Below are 17,784 nucleotides of genomic sequence, written 5' to 3'. Positions count from 1 at the left end.
CGGCAGTTATATCAGTGGTTAATGGCTAACAGGTAACAGCTGATGGTCAACTAGTCACAGCTGATGGCCATCTCTACCTGAGCCAGTACCTTTCCACGTGAGGCCAAGATCCTGGAAACTGCTCTCTGGGGCTCTATCCCCAGGCTCCACCCCTCCAGGGTCTCGCCTCACAATCTACGCGACAAGCATCTTCCGCGAGGGGCCCTGTGCGAGGAACCTGGAGGTGGATGCAACATGCTGGGCACAGCCTGGCTTTCTCAGGGTACCACCAGTCTTTCTGGGCACAGCCAGACTTCCTGGGCACAGCCAGGGTTCCCAAGGCACCACCAGTCTTTCTGGGAACAGCCAGGGTTCTCAGGGCACTGTGCTGGAACAATAGTGGCTCACAGTCAAGGTGCTTACATATTGTCGATGGCGGCTGGTCAAGACACAGGAAGCAAATATCCACCAGTTCCACTACATGGTGGTACATTCCCAAGCAGTCAAGAGGTCCATCAAATCCGGGATGGAAGGCAATTCCCCATAGTCCAGTCATTCGCTAGGGCTGTGCATTGGCCTCACAACGTGTGCCCTCTCTGCAGGGTGAGGGCTCCAAGTCCTCCCCAATCTGGGGGTGAGGGATGACCTTGACATCACCCGCATCCTCCACAGGGGACTCAGCAAGTCTTTCCTCCTGGGACCACAAGTCCCGCATCTGGGCTGCCCCAGCAAGCACCTCCCAGCCCACATGGCCGCAACGACCTTCACTTTCTCCAGCCTATGCTGGTCAGAGAACCGTCCATGTCTTCCCACCCCTCCACGGGGGCCCAGTTCTCCTGAGAACAGTGGCTCCTGGGTACCACACACTGTGTGGGGGCCACCGGTCCTCCTGCCCAGAGTCAGACACCATTTCTACTTGGCTGGAATCCTGCTCGCCATGCCAGGTATCTGATTGGGTGGAGGCCTCGGTGTAAAATGTCCAGAACTCTAGGAACCCATGGCAGCAGCAGACCCCCAAAAGGCAGATGATACTTGCTTTGGCCAATAGGGCGGCATTCCATCCGGAGGCTTGAGAGGACCACCAATTCACCGAGGGGTCACATTTCTCCCAAGCAGATTGCGTTTCCCATTCCTAGCGCCGCTCTTCCTGGGCTTCCTGAGACTCAGTTTTCATACGCATAAACTGCTCCATTATGCTTTTGAAAATTATGGCTGGCACCATACCATGCTATATGTTGAGGTCAGAAAGGAACACAAACGGAGCCATGGATGGGGGTTCATACCACTATATTCTTGCTGGTGGCTGGGCTGGAGACACAGGAAGCAGGAGCCACATGATGCACAATCCTCTGTCCGCTTCTCTGCCAACCAACCTCACTTGCTAACTGCAATTCGTGCTTGCTAGCTCAGCCCCGGCAGTTATATCAGTGGCTAATGGCTAACCAGTAACAGCTGATGGCCAACTTGTCGCAGCTGATGGCCATCTACTACCCGAGCCAGCACCTTTCCTCATGAGGCCGAGAGTCTGGAAACTGCTCTCTGGGACTCTGTCCCCACACGGTCTTTTCCTTATGATGGTGTTTCTTCATCGGGGAGGAGAGGGGACCAGACGACCACTGCATAAGGGACTGAACCTCCCTGGCTAAAGGAGGACTTCCCTGGAGAAGGGACTGTCAGAGGAGCAGGTGAGAGCCAGGGGGAGACAGGATTGTGCCCCAACGGAGGTAGGGATCGCATGGGGCTGAGACAGAAGGAGCATAGTGGGTTTGGGTACCTGAATGAAGGCTCCAACAGCCCAGAGGGGCAGGGCAAGTGGACCTCGAAGCCACACTGGAGAGGCAGGGAGAGAGGATCTGCAAGGACCTTGCAGGCCACGCCGAGGGCTCAGCTCTTCATTCTAAAACAATGGGAACCATTGAGGGTTCTGATCGGAGCCACGTGACACAGGCGAAGGGGAACTTGAAAATGATATAACTTCTCCAGCAGCTGAGACAAATGAAGGGAACCAGTCCTCAGATGGGGAATGACTGTCCAGGTGAACTAAAGGGGGAGGTGGAAGGGGAAAGAATGGACTTTGGGAAGCACCTACAGTGTGCTCAGGCCTCTTACTGGGTGCTCTACGTGGGACTTCGCGTTTACAGCAGAGCTGAAATCACCGTCATAGCAGCCCTGGCTCCACACACAGCCAGGATAGGTGCTTCCCCACCCCACCCCCACCCCACCCCAAATGCTCGCTGTCCAGACCTGAAGGCTGTCAGAAAAGTTCTGGGAGAAATAGGCAGGGCCCGTGAGAAGCAGGGGCTAAGGGAGGGAGAGGGAAATAAGCAAGGTGAACTGGTCCCAGCAGCTCTGAGAGGGGGCTGGGAAGGAATCTTAGAAGGGGCTGGTCCAACCATCCCCTTTACAGATCAGGACACTGGAGCTCAGGTGTCAGTGGCAGAGCTGGAAATAAAGCCCAGGTTCCTCTGATGTCGTTTATGCTGCTGTGTGTGTGTGTGTGTCTGAGACGAGGCCATCTGGCCATGATGTTGGCGTGAATTAAGATGTTTATAGAAATTAAAAAATGCTTAGGAAAGAAGTTAATCTCTATATGGGGCATATCCAGATTCAGAAGGTTAATATCTTGATTTTTTTTTTCTTAATCCCTATCTGTTGTTACAAAGAGGATTTGGTGTTCTCAGTCCCAGCTGGGAGCTTAAGAAAACAACAGGGTTTCTCCACCTGCTGCCTTCCCTGCAGCTCTAGGCTTCTTGCTGGACCTGGAGACCACGCCTGGACCCTGGCCTTCACGCAGGCCAGCTCTGTGCCTCAGTTTCCCTCTCTGTACAGAGGTGTGGGGCTCCCCTTTCTGCGTCCCTCTTCCCACCCTTAGGGTGAAGAAGGTTGGTCTGGCCTGAGAGCAAAAGGGCTCAGTCACAGGAGTAGGACTTACATTGCAGGAGTTCAGGGACCTGGCCTGGCAGCTGAGAACCGCAGACCCTGAGGGAGGCTCTGGAGGTGTTTGTAGAGAGAGAAGATAAAGATGCACAAACCGCAGTGCGGGGTGGGGAACAACCCTGGAGTCCGCCTCCCACATTCACTTCCTGGGTGAACCTTAGGGCCATCCTTCTTCCTTGGAAAAATGGAGGACAATGGGACCACATGTCCACTGGATGTGCTCTTAAAACTGAGTTTCAGGGCAAACAGGAGAGTGTTTATCTGGGGTCATCATTGGTGGGTGGTCAGAGGCTTGGCATGGTCATTTGTATCCCCCAGCCAAGCTCCTGGAGTCCCACTCCACCAGACCCCACAGCTCCTGTCATGCGGGAGACCCTGCTCGCTGCGCCATTTGTCGTGCAGGGAGGCCTGCGGGGTCTCTGCTCCCGCTCCCCATACAAGAACGCAGGATATGGTGAGGCCAAAAAGGAACACCCACGGAGCCATAGGTAGGGGAGTCATATCACTATATTCTCTCTGGCGGCACTATACTCTCACTGGAGGCTGGATCCACACTGTCCGCAAACCGCCATCCACACTTGCCAGCCCAGCCACCATCTTCTTGCTAGCCCCCATTCTTCTCTCTCTTTCCCTTCTCCCCCTCTAGCGTAGCCACAGCAGTTATATTAGTGGCCAATGGCTCACTGGTTACAGCTGACGGCCAACTAGCCACAGCTGATGGCCATGCAATCACAGTTGGCCATTTACTACCTGAGCCAACACCTTTCTATGTGAGGCCGAGAGCCTGGAAACTACTTTCTGGGGCTCTGCCCCCACAGCTCCCTGGCCCAAAACTCCCAGGAAAGAATCCCCCACTACAAAAGGCTGGGCCCCACAGCGGAGCGAGCTGGGGCCCCACATAGGGCTAATTGCGTTCTCAGCAATTTTGACTTTAATTTAAAAAGCAGGTTCCAGCTTCTCCTGATTCCAAAAGTCAACACAAGTATTTCTCTCAAGTCTGACGACCTGCTCATTGCCTGGGACCCCATCAGCTCTTTGCTAGGCAGAGTTTCTTCCTATTAGGAAACTCAGCAATAGGATTTGAATTTAATCAAGACCCAAGTGCCATCATCATGATGCATGTCCTTGACCCTTCCCCTCTCTGAGCCTATGTTTCCTCACCTGTGAAGTGGGAATTTCGATGCCCTCCCTCTCCCTGCCCCCGCCCACACACACACACACACACACACACACACACACACACAGATACACACTCCCTTTGGAACCCATTTCAAGATTCTAAGTTGCCAGTGAGTCTCTGCCTCTAATCAGCTCAGCCCTTCTATAGCCTACACATCCCCCACCTCAAGCCAGACCTCCGAAGCCTCTTTCCCCTGCAGATCTCTTAAGCCTCAGGGCTGGCTTCATAGGGATTGGTTCCCCCCAGCCTTTGTCCAGGAAGAAGGAAACAGAGGGAAGGGAAGAAGGTATTTTCGACATGCCCGTCCTGACCTAAGGACCAGTGCTTCCTGCATCTCACTGAATCCTCCCAACCCCCACCATAATAAGGTGGGTTATATAGCTGGGCAGGGGCAGGACACACCCAGAGATGCCGACCTCAGAACCTGTGCTCTTTCCTGTGCCTCTTGGCTGCCTCCTTAGATCCACTTAGTTGTAATGGGACAGAGTTCTCTGGCCAGAAGGTCTGCCCTGACTCAATTCATCAAGCCTGTATTAATAGACCAGAAGGTTTGCTTGGCAAGGTATAAGGGGGCAGAAAAGGTCCATGGAGCTTATGGGGTGATTCCCTTCTGGTCTCTGGGCTGGGGCTCTGTCCCTCCCCCAGGGCAGTGTCAGGCCATCATCAGACACCTCTGGGCCTTTGGCAGCTGTTTTCCCACTTGTGCTTTTGGATACAGCAACTTACAGCTCATTCCTTTGGCTGCATTGTTCCTCAACGACATCACTTTTTCCATCTCCCTGACGGCTCAGTGCCCTCTGCCCGAGCGCTGCCTCCCAGCTGATCTCCATCACCCTGACAAGCTGTGGATTCCACGGATCGCAGGACTGCACGCCATCTGTAGGTCATCCAAGAGCTCAGCGCAGAGCCCAGGTGCCATCTGTGCCTCCCCATGGGGACCCAATAGAGTGAGCAACCCTTGTCCATGTGGTTGGTTGGTCCCTTCCCCTTCCAAACACTTGGTGCCCTGGAGACACTGCCCTTCTCCCAAACACCCAGCTCAAAGGGTATGCACAGCAGTGGAGACCCTTCTGAGTCCCTACCTGGATTGGGCGCCTGGGCTGGGTGCCTGGGCACCGTGCTAGGGCTGGGCCATGGACAACTTGGCCTCCTCCCTGATCTCCACAATGGATCCATCACCAAGTCCAGGTGATTCATGGACAGTCCTGTCTCCTGGCCCCTTTGCAAGCTGCAGTACTTGGCCTCACCCACAGTTCTGCCCTGTTTCCTACTCAAAGTCAAGCAGCTGTCCCTCCTGGGCTAAACCCAGGTGCTGGATCCTGGCCCTTCCTACAGCCGTACTCTCTTAGCTGTTCATTCATTCACACAACCACTATTTTTTAAGCTCTAACTGTGCCAGGCCTTGTTGGTAGCACCTTGTGTTCTATTTCCTTATGCTGCCTAGCTCTGCCTTCAATCATTTCCTAGCAGGAGTGTGGCAGAGAAGTGAAAGCACAGGCTTTGGAGTCACACTGATCTGGGTTTGAATCCTTGATCTGTCATCTATTTACCCATAAAAACTTAAATAAGTTGCTTCACTGTGACCCTCAGTTTTTTCCTCTATAAAATGGGAATGCTGCCTTTCCAAGGGTTATTTGAGAGCATGAAGGGCAATCAAATAAATATGTACCTGGCCTAATGGGGCATTTCTGGCAGAAAGGCAAGAAAGAGCCTGGAGCATTTGGAGGAATAGCAAAGAATGGCTGGTGCAGAGAGCCCTAAGTGGAACAAGGGGATGAAGCCAGAGGGGTGAGCTAGGTACATCACACAGGACAGGGGGCTGTGCCGAGGAAGACAGGCTTGGCTCCGAGCGTCATGATACCTTCATGGAGTGGCCCTCCACTGCCTCCAAGTAGCAGATTTCTTCAGCTGGCACTCCAGACTTTCCCCCAACCTCCCAGTCCAGCCTTCCCTCCTACAACTCCCAGAATAATACACGTATGGTGAATAAAGTGGCTTCTTCCTCATACCTCTTTCCTAGCAACTGATTAATGTGGGGTGCTGAGGGGCAAGGCAATCCAGGTCTTCTTGGTACCCCCGTACCCCCACATATCCCACCTTCCTCTTTCTCTTCCCTGCCAGCCTGACCCAGGGAATCAGCTCTCCTCATCCCCAGTGTCTGAATCAAGGTCGCTTCTCCTCTCTCTTACAATGCCCAAGGGCTGTGCATGGCCTTGCAAGGCCACTGGTTGCCAATCAGCTCTAGGACTCCTCTTTGAGGACAGACCAAGGCTTTGGTCTAATTACATGGGCACCAGCCATCTGAGATCACCAAGGCCAGAACACACTGGAAGTCAGCTGGCCCCTACCAGCTGCTCCAGCAAGGCCACCTTGCTCTCAAAGCTACAACCACGAAAATCAAAACACAAAGAAGGGCTAGGTTGAAGAGGGAGACCTGGGTCCCAGCAGTTTATAACAATTTCACCTTTCTTTTATTTACGTTTTTTAACTGAGACAAAATTGACATAGTCTTAGGTACACAACATAATGATTTGATGTATGTACATATTGTGAAATGATTACCACAATACATTTAGCTAACATCCCTCACCACAAATAGTTTTTTTCTTGCTATGAGAACTTCTAAGATCTACTTTCTTTAGACACTTGTACAATATATACAATACAGTATTGTTAACTAAAGTCACCATGCTATACATTAGATCCCCAAGACTTATTTACCTGGAAGTTTGTACTTTTAGACCATCTTCACTCACTGCTCCACCTTTGGCAAACACCAATCTGTTGTTTTCTGTATCAATGGATTCAGTTTTTTTAGATTCCACATATAAGTGAATCCATACATTATTTATCTTTCTCCGTCTGACTTATTTCACTTAGCATAGTGCCCTCCAGGTCCATCCATGTTGTTGCAAATGATAGGATTTCCTTCTTTTGATGGCTGAATAACATTCCACTGGATGTATGTACCACATTTTCTTTACCCAGTGATCAATGGATACTTAGGTTGCTTCCATGTCTTGGCTATTGTAAGTAAATAATGCTGCAATGAACATGGAGGTGCAGATATCTTTTCAAGATAATTATTTGGTTTCCCAGAAGTGGGATTCCTGGATCATTAAAAGTTCTATTTTTAATTTTTTGAGGAAACTTCATACTGTTTTCCACAGTGGCTGCACCAACTTACATTCCCACCAACAGTGCACAAAGGTTCTCTTTTCTTTATACCCTTGCCGACACTTACCTTGTGTCTTTTTGATGACAGTCATTCTGAAAGGTATAAGGTGATAGCTCATTGTGGTTTTGATTTGCATTTCCCTGCTGATCCATGATGTTAAGCACCTTTTCATGTATCTGTTGGCCATTTGCATGTCTTCTTTGCAAAACTGTCTATTCAGATCCTCCGACCATTTTTTTATTTGGATTGTTTGTGTTTTATGTATTAAGTTGTAAGAGTTCTTTATATATTTTGAATATTGACCCCTTATCAGATATATGATTTGTAAATCTTTTCTCCTGTTCCAGACGTTGCCTTTTCATTGCGTTGGTGGTTTCCTCTGCTGTACAGAAGCCTTTTCGTTTACATTCTCTTCTTTTAATAGAATTAATTAGTCTTAGTTTCACATTCATTGTCTCACCTGGAGTCCGCCAACCACTGTGTAAGTGAGGCCATCTGGAGATGATCTCCTCACTGTCATGTTACAGAGGAAACTGAGGCTGAGAGAGGGGCCGTGGCTTGCCCAGTTCTCACCGCTGGTCACTACAGAGGTATCCTGGCTTCCGTCCCCTCCCCTAGACTGCTTGTCTGGAGAGTTTGGGTCACACCAGTTGCTTAGTACTGACCCAGAATCCTAGAATTTCAGCCTTGGGAGGGACTGATGTTTAAAATCCCTCCTCAGTATCCTGACAGTGTCCAAAAATTTTTCAAGGAATTCTTCCCCAGAGAGGAACCAACACAGATAGAAAGGACACCGCTGTAGCCCAGGGTCTCATCTGTCTCCATTCTGCTCATCACCTCTTCATTTCCAGGGACCTCCTGTCATGCAGGGTGTCACACGGGGTCTCTGGTCCCGCTCCCTGCATAAGAACGCAAGACATGGTGAGGCCAAAAAGGAACACCCACGGAGCCATAGGTAGGGGAGTCATACCACTATAGTCTCACTGGCGGCTGGGTTGGAGACACAGGAAGCAGGATCCACACGATCTGCAACCTGCCATCCGCTTCTCTGCCAACCAACCAACCCCACTTGCTAACTGCAATCCACCATCTTCTTGCTAGCCCCCATTTGCTGCTAGCGTAGCCATGGCTGTTATATTAGTGGCCAATGGCTCACTGGTTACAACTGACAGCCAACTAGCCACAGCTGATGGCCATCCAATCACAGGTGATGGCCATTTACTACCCAAGCAAGCACCTTTCCACATGAGGGTAAGAGCCTGGAAACTGCACTCCTGTCTCTGTCCCCACACCTCCCCTCTCATTTCTTCCCACTCTAACGTGATCCAACTTCCTCAAAGAATCTGGGACTCAGAATCATGGTCAAAAACATCATGGCTAGTGTTTTGGGAACACACATTTCATTAAACTTCTAAAAGAAGAAAGAATGCTAGGAGGGCATCCATAATTTTTTAAAATATATGGTTTCAGTCATTTTTAAAAACATAATATAAAAATTAGATACTGCAGCATACGTGTTCCATGCTTGAGGATTTCAGACAGGTTCTTCACTAGCTGGTCAGTTTCCTTAGCCGGCACTAGAATCCAAACCAGATGGACTAGCTGAACTAGTGTTTCTGGTTCTGTTTTGTTTTGTTTTAACCATTTTATTGAGGTGTGACTGAAATACAAAAAGCTTTACATATGTATACAACTTGATGGGTTTGGAGGTAAATATACATCTGTGAAACCGTCACCAAAACCTATGCCATAAACATATCCATCACCTGCAAAAGTTCCTTCTCCCCTCTTTATTTATTATTGTTGTTATTATTTTTTATAAGAACACTTAACATAAGCTATTCCCTCTTAGGAAAATTTTAAGCATAAAATACATTACTGAGAAGGACTTGAGTTTCGGACTTGGAATGGATCCTCTAGTCCATTCTACTCATTTGACAGACAGGGAAAGTGAGGCTTGGGTCAGAGAAGTGCTCGTCCCAGTGAAATTCAGCTCCTTAGTGGCAGAGCCAAGCCTCAAGCCAGATCTCTGAGTCCCCATTCACAGCTGCTTCCGTGGTCCTGCAGTCTCACTGTGGCCCGAAATCCGGGTAGTCTCAGGAAGGGGCCACGGGACCACTTTCTGAGCAGCTCCTGGCCTCAGACCCACCTGCCCAGGCCTGAGCCTCAAGCTGCTTTGATGCTCCTACTCCCATATGTGTCTGGCTGAGATGGCTGTCCCTTTGGACTGCTGTAAGGGGCTGATTAGATGTAATTACTTTGCCTAGAGCGAGCTATCTGCCTAATAGAATCAGCTGCCAGTAATTAGCCTGCCAGAGGCCCATTTCCCTTGCTGGAGTCCTTCAGCTTCCAGGCCCTTACTCCAACCAGTGAGCATTGGACCTCCGCATGCAGCAGAGTATGGGGGGGTGGGGGCTTTGGGCAGGAGAGGGGGAGAAAGGGAGCTGGGGGAAAGCAGTACTGTGAAGGCTCAGCAAGAACTCCAGGTGCAGCCCTCCCTGGGGCCAGAGAATTGTAGTATTTCATGGTTGGAGGGACAGAGAACCTGGCAGGGAAGGACGGCTCCATAAATGTTGAACTGAGCCTGACTGGACCACAAAGGGCATCTAGTCCATCCCCAAATCCAGTACATTTAACAGTCACATCAAAATGTATTTCTTGCAGACCTACTATGTGCCAAGAACTGTACTAACCCCTTGGATCCTTCTAAAATGGCCTCAACCCAAGGGCTCAATCAGGCTGTGCTGGCGTATCTCCATTGACCAGGAGCTCATCACATCCTGGGCAGCCCATTCCTTCTTAAGAGACATAGAGAATGTTCCATCTATTTTGAGCTGAAAGTTCTTTCACTGTAGCATCTCCTCATAGATCGCAGGACCCTCCGAGGCCACCCAGAACAAAACTAATCCTTCCTGCATATGACAGTACACATGTCCCTTGTATCTTTCCTCCAGGCAGAATATCCCAAGTTCCTTTGATTGTGCCACATACATCATGCTGGTGAGACCCCCTCGTTAATCTGGTTGACAGGCCTGGGACCTCCTTCTGTTGTCAATTTCTCTCTCCCAGCATGGTCAGGAGCCCAGCAGCGGGGACCATGGGGGTGACGATTCCTCTCCCAGCAGAAGGAAGGGCAGACTTAGCCTGAACAGGACACTCCCCAAGGAATGCCATGGTGGCGACCCAGCCCCTCTACTAAAAGAAGGACAGCTGAAACCTGCTCACTGGGAGGAAAGTCGCCTCTCTTGCCCTCTCCGCCGCTGGACACACACACACACACACACACACACATGCTGCCGTGCACACTCACAGGCGCCACTCAATACTCACGGGCTGATTAATCATTGTAAGTGCTATTATAATTATCGTGTTTGGTGCTGAGAACAGGCTGCCTCTGCTTGCTTCTCAGAAGCCATAAACCTGCAAAGAAGGATTTCAAGATTTGTGAGGCTGTTGACTAGATCTCCAGGCTGGCTTTTTCCTTTAGTAGCAACATATTTGTCAGGGAATACAGGCCATGGCCGCTCCAGAATCTCTGCAGAGGACAAGCTTAAGGGACTTAATTTTTGCAATGGGGAGGGGGGCAACTTTAGGCAACTTATCTGGTAGCTAAGGTTTGGACGTCACAATAGCTGGGCTCGAGTCCCAGCTGGGGCCCAGCAAGCTGTGGGGCTTGGAGATACAGTGGGCATAAGCACTGTGACACTTCTGGGTATGCGTCCCAATGAAAATTCCCTGCAGGTTCTTAAAGACACACATACTCGTACAAGGACACACATACTCATACAGTGTAGTATTCAAAATCAGAGATGGCGGCCGCCAAGGAGGCTGTCTCTAGGGGAAGGGATCTGTCAAATATAGGTGGATGCTGACTTTGAACTAAGGCTTTCTGCTAACAAATGGAGCAGACCTGACCCTTACAACAACTCCATGAAGACTGGCTGGTTCCCACTCTCACTAGTAGAAGACGCAAGTCTATATCCTGAGCTGGTCCCACAGCTCATCTGAGGCAGGACTGAGAACAGAGCCAGGTGTCTACCTCCGAGCGTGGTTCTGTCTCCCCAACATCTTCCAGAGCCTCTCCTTTGTGAACAGCTGACTTTTGTGTTTGGTTTGAGCTTGAGATGTTAAACAAATAGTGTCTCTTGACAAACCCAAGGCGGCTGCCCTGGGACCAGTTATGCTCTGTATATCCAGACTAATCCTCCATGTCTCTCCCTCTAGAGATACACCAAGAAACACCTCAGTCGTGTCCTGAACACCCTGATTTCCTCAGCTGGCTGTTGGAGGCCACAATCCCTGGTGCAGCTATCTGTGTCAGTCATTTCCCTGTCTTTCTGCTACAGCTCCTGGGCCCACTGGGCCCCTTACCGTCTCAGGCCTTTCCCTGGTTTGATGTTGAGATGGCTCTGAACGTTCCTCCCTATAACTATGGGCCCTAGGGTCTGCCCACCCACCTAGCCCAGCCAGGGCTAGTGGAACGGATGGAGGAGTGTTGATAGAATGTGTTCTGCGTCAGGTGCTGTACCAAGGGCTGGTGGCACAGGGATGAGTAAGGCCCTCTCCTGGCCCTGTAGGAGCTCAGGTCTGGTCTACACAGGATGGACCAGAATTTCATGTGAGGCTCCAGTCCAGCTAGTAATTGATAGAGTCAGGATTTGAACCCAGCTTATCTGACTCAGGGCCAGCTCTTTCACTCTCTACCTCATTACCCCCTAGCCCCATCCTCCAGCCAAAATGGCCAATAAAGGGGGGCTTGAAAGCAATGGACAGAGAGGGCTCTGTGCCCCTCATCCTTCAAACCATATTCTTGGCCATCGTAGAATAAGCGTTGTTCGTCACAGGTCCAGGTCTGTCATTAGCATCACAGAATGCCAGATAGTCAACCCTTTCTTTGTAGAAAAGGACACTGAGCCACAGCAAGGCCATGTGGCTCTTTCACGTTCCCCCAGCTAGTTGGTAGTTGGTGGCAGCACTGGTACCAAGAACCAGGTGTCTGGACTGCCAGTTCAATGCCCTCTCCACACGCTTGCTCGGGCCTTCGGACAATCACATTTGTCTTTATCCTCTTCCGCTAAACCAGGCAGGGCTTGCTCCAGCTTTAGAAGTGTCTGTCTGCAAAGAGTCACAAAAACAGATTGCCAGGTTTTTTCTGCCTGTGGACTCCACCGTCTGTGCTCCTCTCCCCGCTGACACTGCTGGTCTCCAACCCAGCAGGTGTAGGATGCTTTAAGGCCTTCACTGTGTACTGAGTGCACAAGAAAACATGTGGAGCAACTTTGATGTGCAAAACCCTGGCACCCCACTGAGGAAGGCATAGTGTGAGTAAGAAGGTTCTCCACGCTGGAGAAGATAATGAGCAAGGGGGGAAGACAAATATGAAAGAACAGACTAATCTACCAGGCAGGAGGAATATCTGTCGAATTGAAGCTTAGACAGGGTGCCTTGGAAGCACAAAGGAAACGGGGGTCCTCAGTGGAGGTAACTGGGGAATGCTTCATGGAGGGAGTAGCCTTTGAGTTGGGTCATGAAACCTGACTAGAGTTCAACTGCTAGAAAATAGAGGAGCCAGCATCTCAGCTTATGGGAACCATGTGAGCCAGGAGTGGCGTGAAAATACTTGGATGTGTCTAGAGCATAGAGAGAAATGGAATGGGAGATAAAGCTGGCAAATAATATGTGCATAGTGTTTAGTGCATAATAATATATAGAAACTAATGATAATTAAATTCTGTACCATTTAACCTAACCCTGATTGTGTCCTATTCCTCATAAACTAAAGTCTTAAAAGTACTGGCTAGACCCACTTTTCCCCTGATTCTTATAAGAACTAGGGAGGCAAAAACAGGCCAGGAAGATCATGGGATGTTATAAATGAAGGGAGAGACGTGTCCTGGTCCAAACCCTTCCATTTATGGGTGCGCAAACCAAGGCTCAGGGAGCAGTGAATGGCCCCAAGTCCCACAGCAAGCAGGTAGCAGAGACAGGACCCTAGCCTTCTAACTCTCCACCCTGTGTTCTCTACACTGGACAGGATTTCATAAAATCATCACACAGAAGGCTAACCAGTATCATGATTTGAGAGATGCAAAAAAATCCCTCTCCACCTGGCCCAAAGCTTCCTCTACTAAGTCACCAATGGATTTTAAAAAAAAAATAGAAGAACATGGAGAAGCCACCAATGAGCAGTCTTTCTAATGTATAACAGATAAGATGGACAGAGGTGCTTTCTGACGCTTGGTCCTGGGCAGACAGTGGGGCAGCCCCATCAGGTGTAGTTAGGTCCCAGAGATCCTGAATGGAAGGGAGTGCAGTAGGTATGAGGTCTTTGCCACAATCCCACCCAGGTCAAGGATGTGTCAAAGGGACTCTTGCCTGAAGGTCCCAGGGGCTACTTAGAAGTCTTGACTGGCACCAGCTTGAACCCCTCCCTGAGGCCCCCTCCTTAACAGAAAGGATGGAGGAGGGGCTGGAGGAAGAGACCCAGGCTGCTCTGTAGGCTCCAGGGGTACTGTGGATGTGCTGTGCTCCCCCCGCTAGCAGGTGTCCTGATCCCATATGTAATGGAAGCTACAGGAAACACTCTAATCATGGGGCATGAGTCCTGTGTGACCTTGGGCTACTCCCTTCCTACTCTCTGGGCCCCAGTTTCTTCATCTGTAACATGAGAGGGTTGAGCTAGACAATTTGTAAAGGTCCTTCCAGTTTTGAAGTGTTGTGAGAACAAGCTTCATCATAATTAATAATAAATGCCCTGCCCCTAAAAACAGCTTTTTCCCTTTTCCAATGCTCTTTCACTCATAATATCACCTTTCATCTACACAGCAGACTGCCCCGACAGCCAGAAGCAAGCAGACCCTCAACACATAGCCTTTCACACTGAAAACCATGTCTGGCAAGCCACTGCTCATCTAGGCTGGCTTTGGGGGAATTGGCTTCTGGGGGAGGGTGGTTGTGACCAGGCACACAGGACCCAGCTTGTACCCTGACCCCTGGGAAGCCAGGAAAGGAAGCTCTTTTCTTCCAGAGAGACAAAAGATGCCAAGGGGGAAAGTCTATAATAAGCTGCATTTGTGGCCAAAGGGGCAGGGCCAGAAAGATTGTATCTTCAAAGAATCAAAGATCTTGGGTGGAATGGGAAAGGGGTGGGAGGTTGGGGAGAGGGTGGGAAGGTGGGGAGGGGGTGGGAGGGTGGCGATGAGATGAGAGGAGATAAGGTGCCAGGAACCAGGGCCCTCTCATCAGGCCCTGGTGAGAAACGTGAGTCCCAGGGGAAAAGAGATGTTATAGCGCCTAGAGCCTCAGATGGTCTGATTTGCACACATGTGGTCAGTCTCCTTTGATCCCTCACAACAATCTGTTCAAGAGCTAATATAATTAGCTATCCTATTTACAGATGATTAAAAAAAAAAAAAACACTGAGGCTTTGGGAGTCATGATGGAGAAGAGCACGAGCTTGGGAGGCAAACTGAAGTCTCGTCCCAGCTGCAAGTCTTCGTGTGATTCTCTGTACTGCCTTTAGCTTCAGTTTTTCCACCTATAAGGAATGTAACCTGCCTACCCTGACACACAGCGAATGCTTGATACATACTTGTTGAATGAATGGTTGAAGAACACAATGGGTTAGTGGCAGCAGTCCTGGGAGACACAGTGTAGAGTCCAGCAGTGACAGGCCAGCCCAGGATGTGGGCAGATGGTGTTCCCGCCTCAGGCTGACTGCCTCCTGAGCCAACCCGCAGCCATGGGCCTTGGCGCCTCTTCCATGTCTCTCCTCATCGCCCATGCCAGGGTCCCGTGAAAGACTTTTTGACCCTCCTTGGCAGTGGGATTTGCATTCCAATCATTCTGCTCACTCCGCCCATCCAAGTCTGGAGCTGTTTGGAAATAAGCAAGGCCTGTGGGATCATCTGCCAGGCCGCTCATCCAGGAGATAAGGAAGCAAGACTCTGAGAGGGGCAGTGACACTCGCCTGAGGTCCCACAGCCCGCCCCTCCTCACCACCGTTGCCAACATGTTGACAAATGAAGAAACCAAGGCCTGGGGAGGCCTCCTGTTTCTTCCAGTTCTCAGCAAGCCTCCTGATCTGGGCCCCACCTGCCCTACTTCAGCTGGGTCTCAGTTCTGCTGGGATGCCCCAAAGTGGTGTCCGGCCCTGTCTTTGGCAGCCCAACCCAAGCCCAGCCTGGCCTGCTCATGCAAGGCTGGAGCCATGGATGTCAAAACAGCCTGATAGCCCCTGGGGAGCAGAGCAGAAGCCCCTGGGTGCTACTGGCCTAGGCCACCAGCCTGTACTTTCGCAGCCAGTTCCAGAAGCCATGATGACCTGGGAAGGGACACATTTTACGAGAGCAGGGCTTTCCCTTGGGTGTTGGCCCATGTGTGCCCAGGTCCACAGCTGTGTCCGCCTGCTTCTGAGAGAGCCAGCAGCCTGGTGCAGGGGAGGGGGGCGTGGCTTGGGAGGAGGGAAAGCTTGGCTGAGTCCCAGTGTTGGGCACACTAACTCACTGTGTGCCCTTGCCCTCTCTGTGCCTCAGTTTCCTCACCCGCCTAATAAAGGGCAGGACAGCAAGGACCAAGGTCCCTTCTAGTTATAGTATGCTGTGATTTAGGTGGAGGGATGGGGGTTGGGTGGGGGCTTGCTCTGCCTATTCCCTTCCCCTTCCTTGCTTTTCTGTGTCTGTGTCATCAGTTTATCTCCAGCTATCCAGGTCTCCCTGTCATGGTCTGCTGCTCTCTGCCTCTCTCGCTCTGTATTTTTCTGCCCGCCCCTTCTTTTTCTGTGTCTATGAGTCTACCTCTGGTTTCATCTCCTTGTCTGTCACACCCCCTTCTGCCTTTTTCTCTCTCTTCCTCTGTAGTTATATGCATTTCTCTGTCTAGTTATCTTTCCCTGGTTCTCTCTCTCTCTGTCCTGCCCGCTTTCTCCGCGGCTCTCCCGCTCGCTCCCGGTCCCCTCCCCCTCCGCTAGCCCCCCTCCTCCCTCCCTCGGCGCGTCTCCCCAGTCCTTATTTGGCTGGGCGGGAGGGCTGGCGGGAGGAGGCGGCCTGCGGGCGGGGGACGGGGGGCGGGAGCGGGGCCAGGCGGAGGAGGGCGGTGGGTGGTGCTGAAGGGACAGCTCCACGGCCGCGGCAGCGGCGGCGTTTGCGGCGACCGCCCCGGGGCGCGGAGCGGGTGCCCGGCGCGGGGAGCGGCGAGCGCAGCCATGCCCCAGGCCGCCTCCGGGGCAGCAGCAGCGGCGGCCGAGGCCGGGACGCGGGCGGGGGGTGACGGGGGGCCGGCGGCGGCCCGGGCGGGACGATGAAGCGGCAGAACGTGCGCACGCTGGCGCTCATCGTGTGCACCTTCACCTACCTGCTGGTGGGCGCCGCGGTCTTCGACGCGCTAGAGTCGGAGCCTGAGATGATCGAGCGGCAGCGGCTGGAGCTGCGGCAGCAGGAGCTGCGGGCGCGCTACAACCTCAGCCAGGGCGGCTACGAGGAGCTCGAGCGCGTCGTGCTGCGCCTCAAGCCGCACAAGGCCGGCGTGCAGTGGCGCTTCGCCGGCTCCTTCTATTTCGCCATCACCGTCATCACCACCATCGGTAACTACTCGCCCGGCGGGGGGGTGGGCGGGGGTGGGTGTGGGGGGACCCGGGGACGGGTAGTCCGGATCCGACCTGGGCGGAGGGGTTCCCCGGGAGAGGGTCCAGGCGCCCAACGCCGCACTCCCAGAGACCTGAGTTCAGCCTGGCGTGTCTGCTCCGCCGGGACAGGACTCGGGGGAGGCGTCGATTCCTGGCTCTGGACCTGACTCTCCAGCTGGGCCAGCCCTAACTTGTCCCTGCTAGGCTGTGTGGGGCCCCAGGGGACTCTGAAGTGTGTGAGAGGGGCCAGGAACGACCGGCGGAGGCTGAGCAGGAGGGGTGTGGCCGGCCAGGCCCTGGAGCTGGGCGCTGAGTGTGAGCTGCGGGGAGCAGCTCCTCTTCCGTGTCCCCGCAGATAGACTTCAGCACCCGGTGTGTCTACACTGGCGGGGGCTCTAGGGAGACGCGTGGATGCAGGTACTCGGCACTCCGGGGCACTCTCGGCCACTCTGGGTGACTGAAACACCTTATAATTGCGGCTGTGTGTGTGTGTGTGTGTCCGTGTGTGTGTGTGTGTGTGTGTGTGTGTGTGTCCGTGTGTGTGTGTGTGTGTGTGTGTGTGTGTGAGTGTGTGTCCAGTTCCGGGAGTTTGGGCACCAACAACCAGTGCCCTTAAATTTTTAGGGCAGCAGAGCTGGTGCTGGAAGCCAGATCCAGCCCTTTCCACCTTCTCTGCTGTCCCAGGAAAGCAGTCGCCTCACAAGAATGGCCCAGTTCTGTTCTCCAAGCCAAGGCTGACCATGGGGTAGAAAGCCATACACACACTCAACTTTCTCACAACATAGCCCAGACTCCCACACAGAGGTACACACATAAGCACACACAGGGCAGAAACAGGCACACACACACATCACACAAACGATGTCCAGGAAAGAAATCTCCAGTGAG

At 52.0% G+C, this 17,784-nt stretch overlaps 1 protein-coding gene and 1 long non-coding RNA gene across 3 annotated transcripts in view; one reads left to right on the top strand and one right to left on the bottom strand.

Moving 5' to 3' along the window:
* Nucleotides 1–6,512: 6,512 nt before the first annotated feature.
* Nucleotides 6,513–16,762, bottom strand: LOC109449220 (uncharacterized). Of its 2 annotated transcripts, XR_012496281.2 has the most exons (5): nucleotides 16,626–16,762; nucleotides 14,866–15,148; nucleotides 12,257–12,389; nucleotides 10,605–10,694; nucleotides 6,513–8,173 (listed from the first exon to the last, which is right to left on the bottom strand). It is a non-coding gene; the product is annotated as an uncharacterized LOC109449220 (long non-coding RNA). The 2 variants fall into 2 exon arrangements; XR_012496280.2 differs by having other exon boundaries at nucleotides 10,605–12,389.
* KCNK3 (potassium two pore domain channel subfamily K member 3) overlaps nucleotides 15,996–17,784 on the top strand; it is a 37,599-nt gene continuing 35,810 nt past the window's right edge. Inside the window, exon 1 of the mRNA XM_074331806.2 lies at nucleotides 15,996–16,854. Within this exon, the coding sequence (XP_074187907.1) occupies nucleotides 16,572–16,854 (283 nt within the window). The 5' untranslated portion in view covers nucleotides 15,996–16,571. The remainder of the gene's footprint in view (nucleotides 16,855–17,784) is intronic.

This window comes from Rhinolophus sinicus, chromosome 2 (assembly GCF_057876585.1).
Source record: "Rhinolophus sinicus isolate RSI-liver-muscle chromosome 2, RSI-T2T, whole genome shotgun sequence".
In the NCBI taxonomy this organism is placed as follows: domain Eukaryota; kingdom Metazoa; phylum Chordata; class Mammalia; order Chiroptera; family Rhinolophidae; genus Rhinolophus; species Rhinolophus sinicus.
The sequence above is the reverse complement of the archived record's forward strand: the minus strand, read 5'-3'. Positions and strand labels throughout refer to the sequence as shown.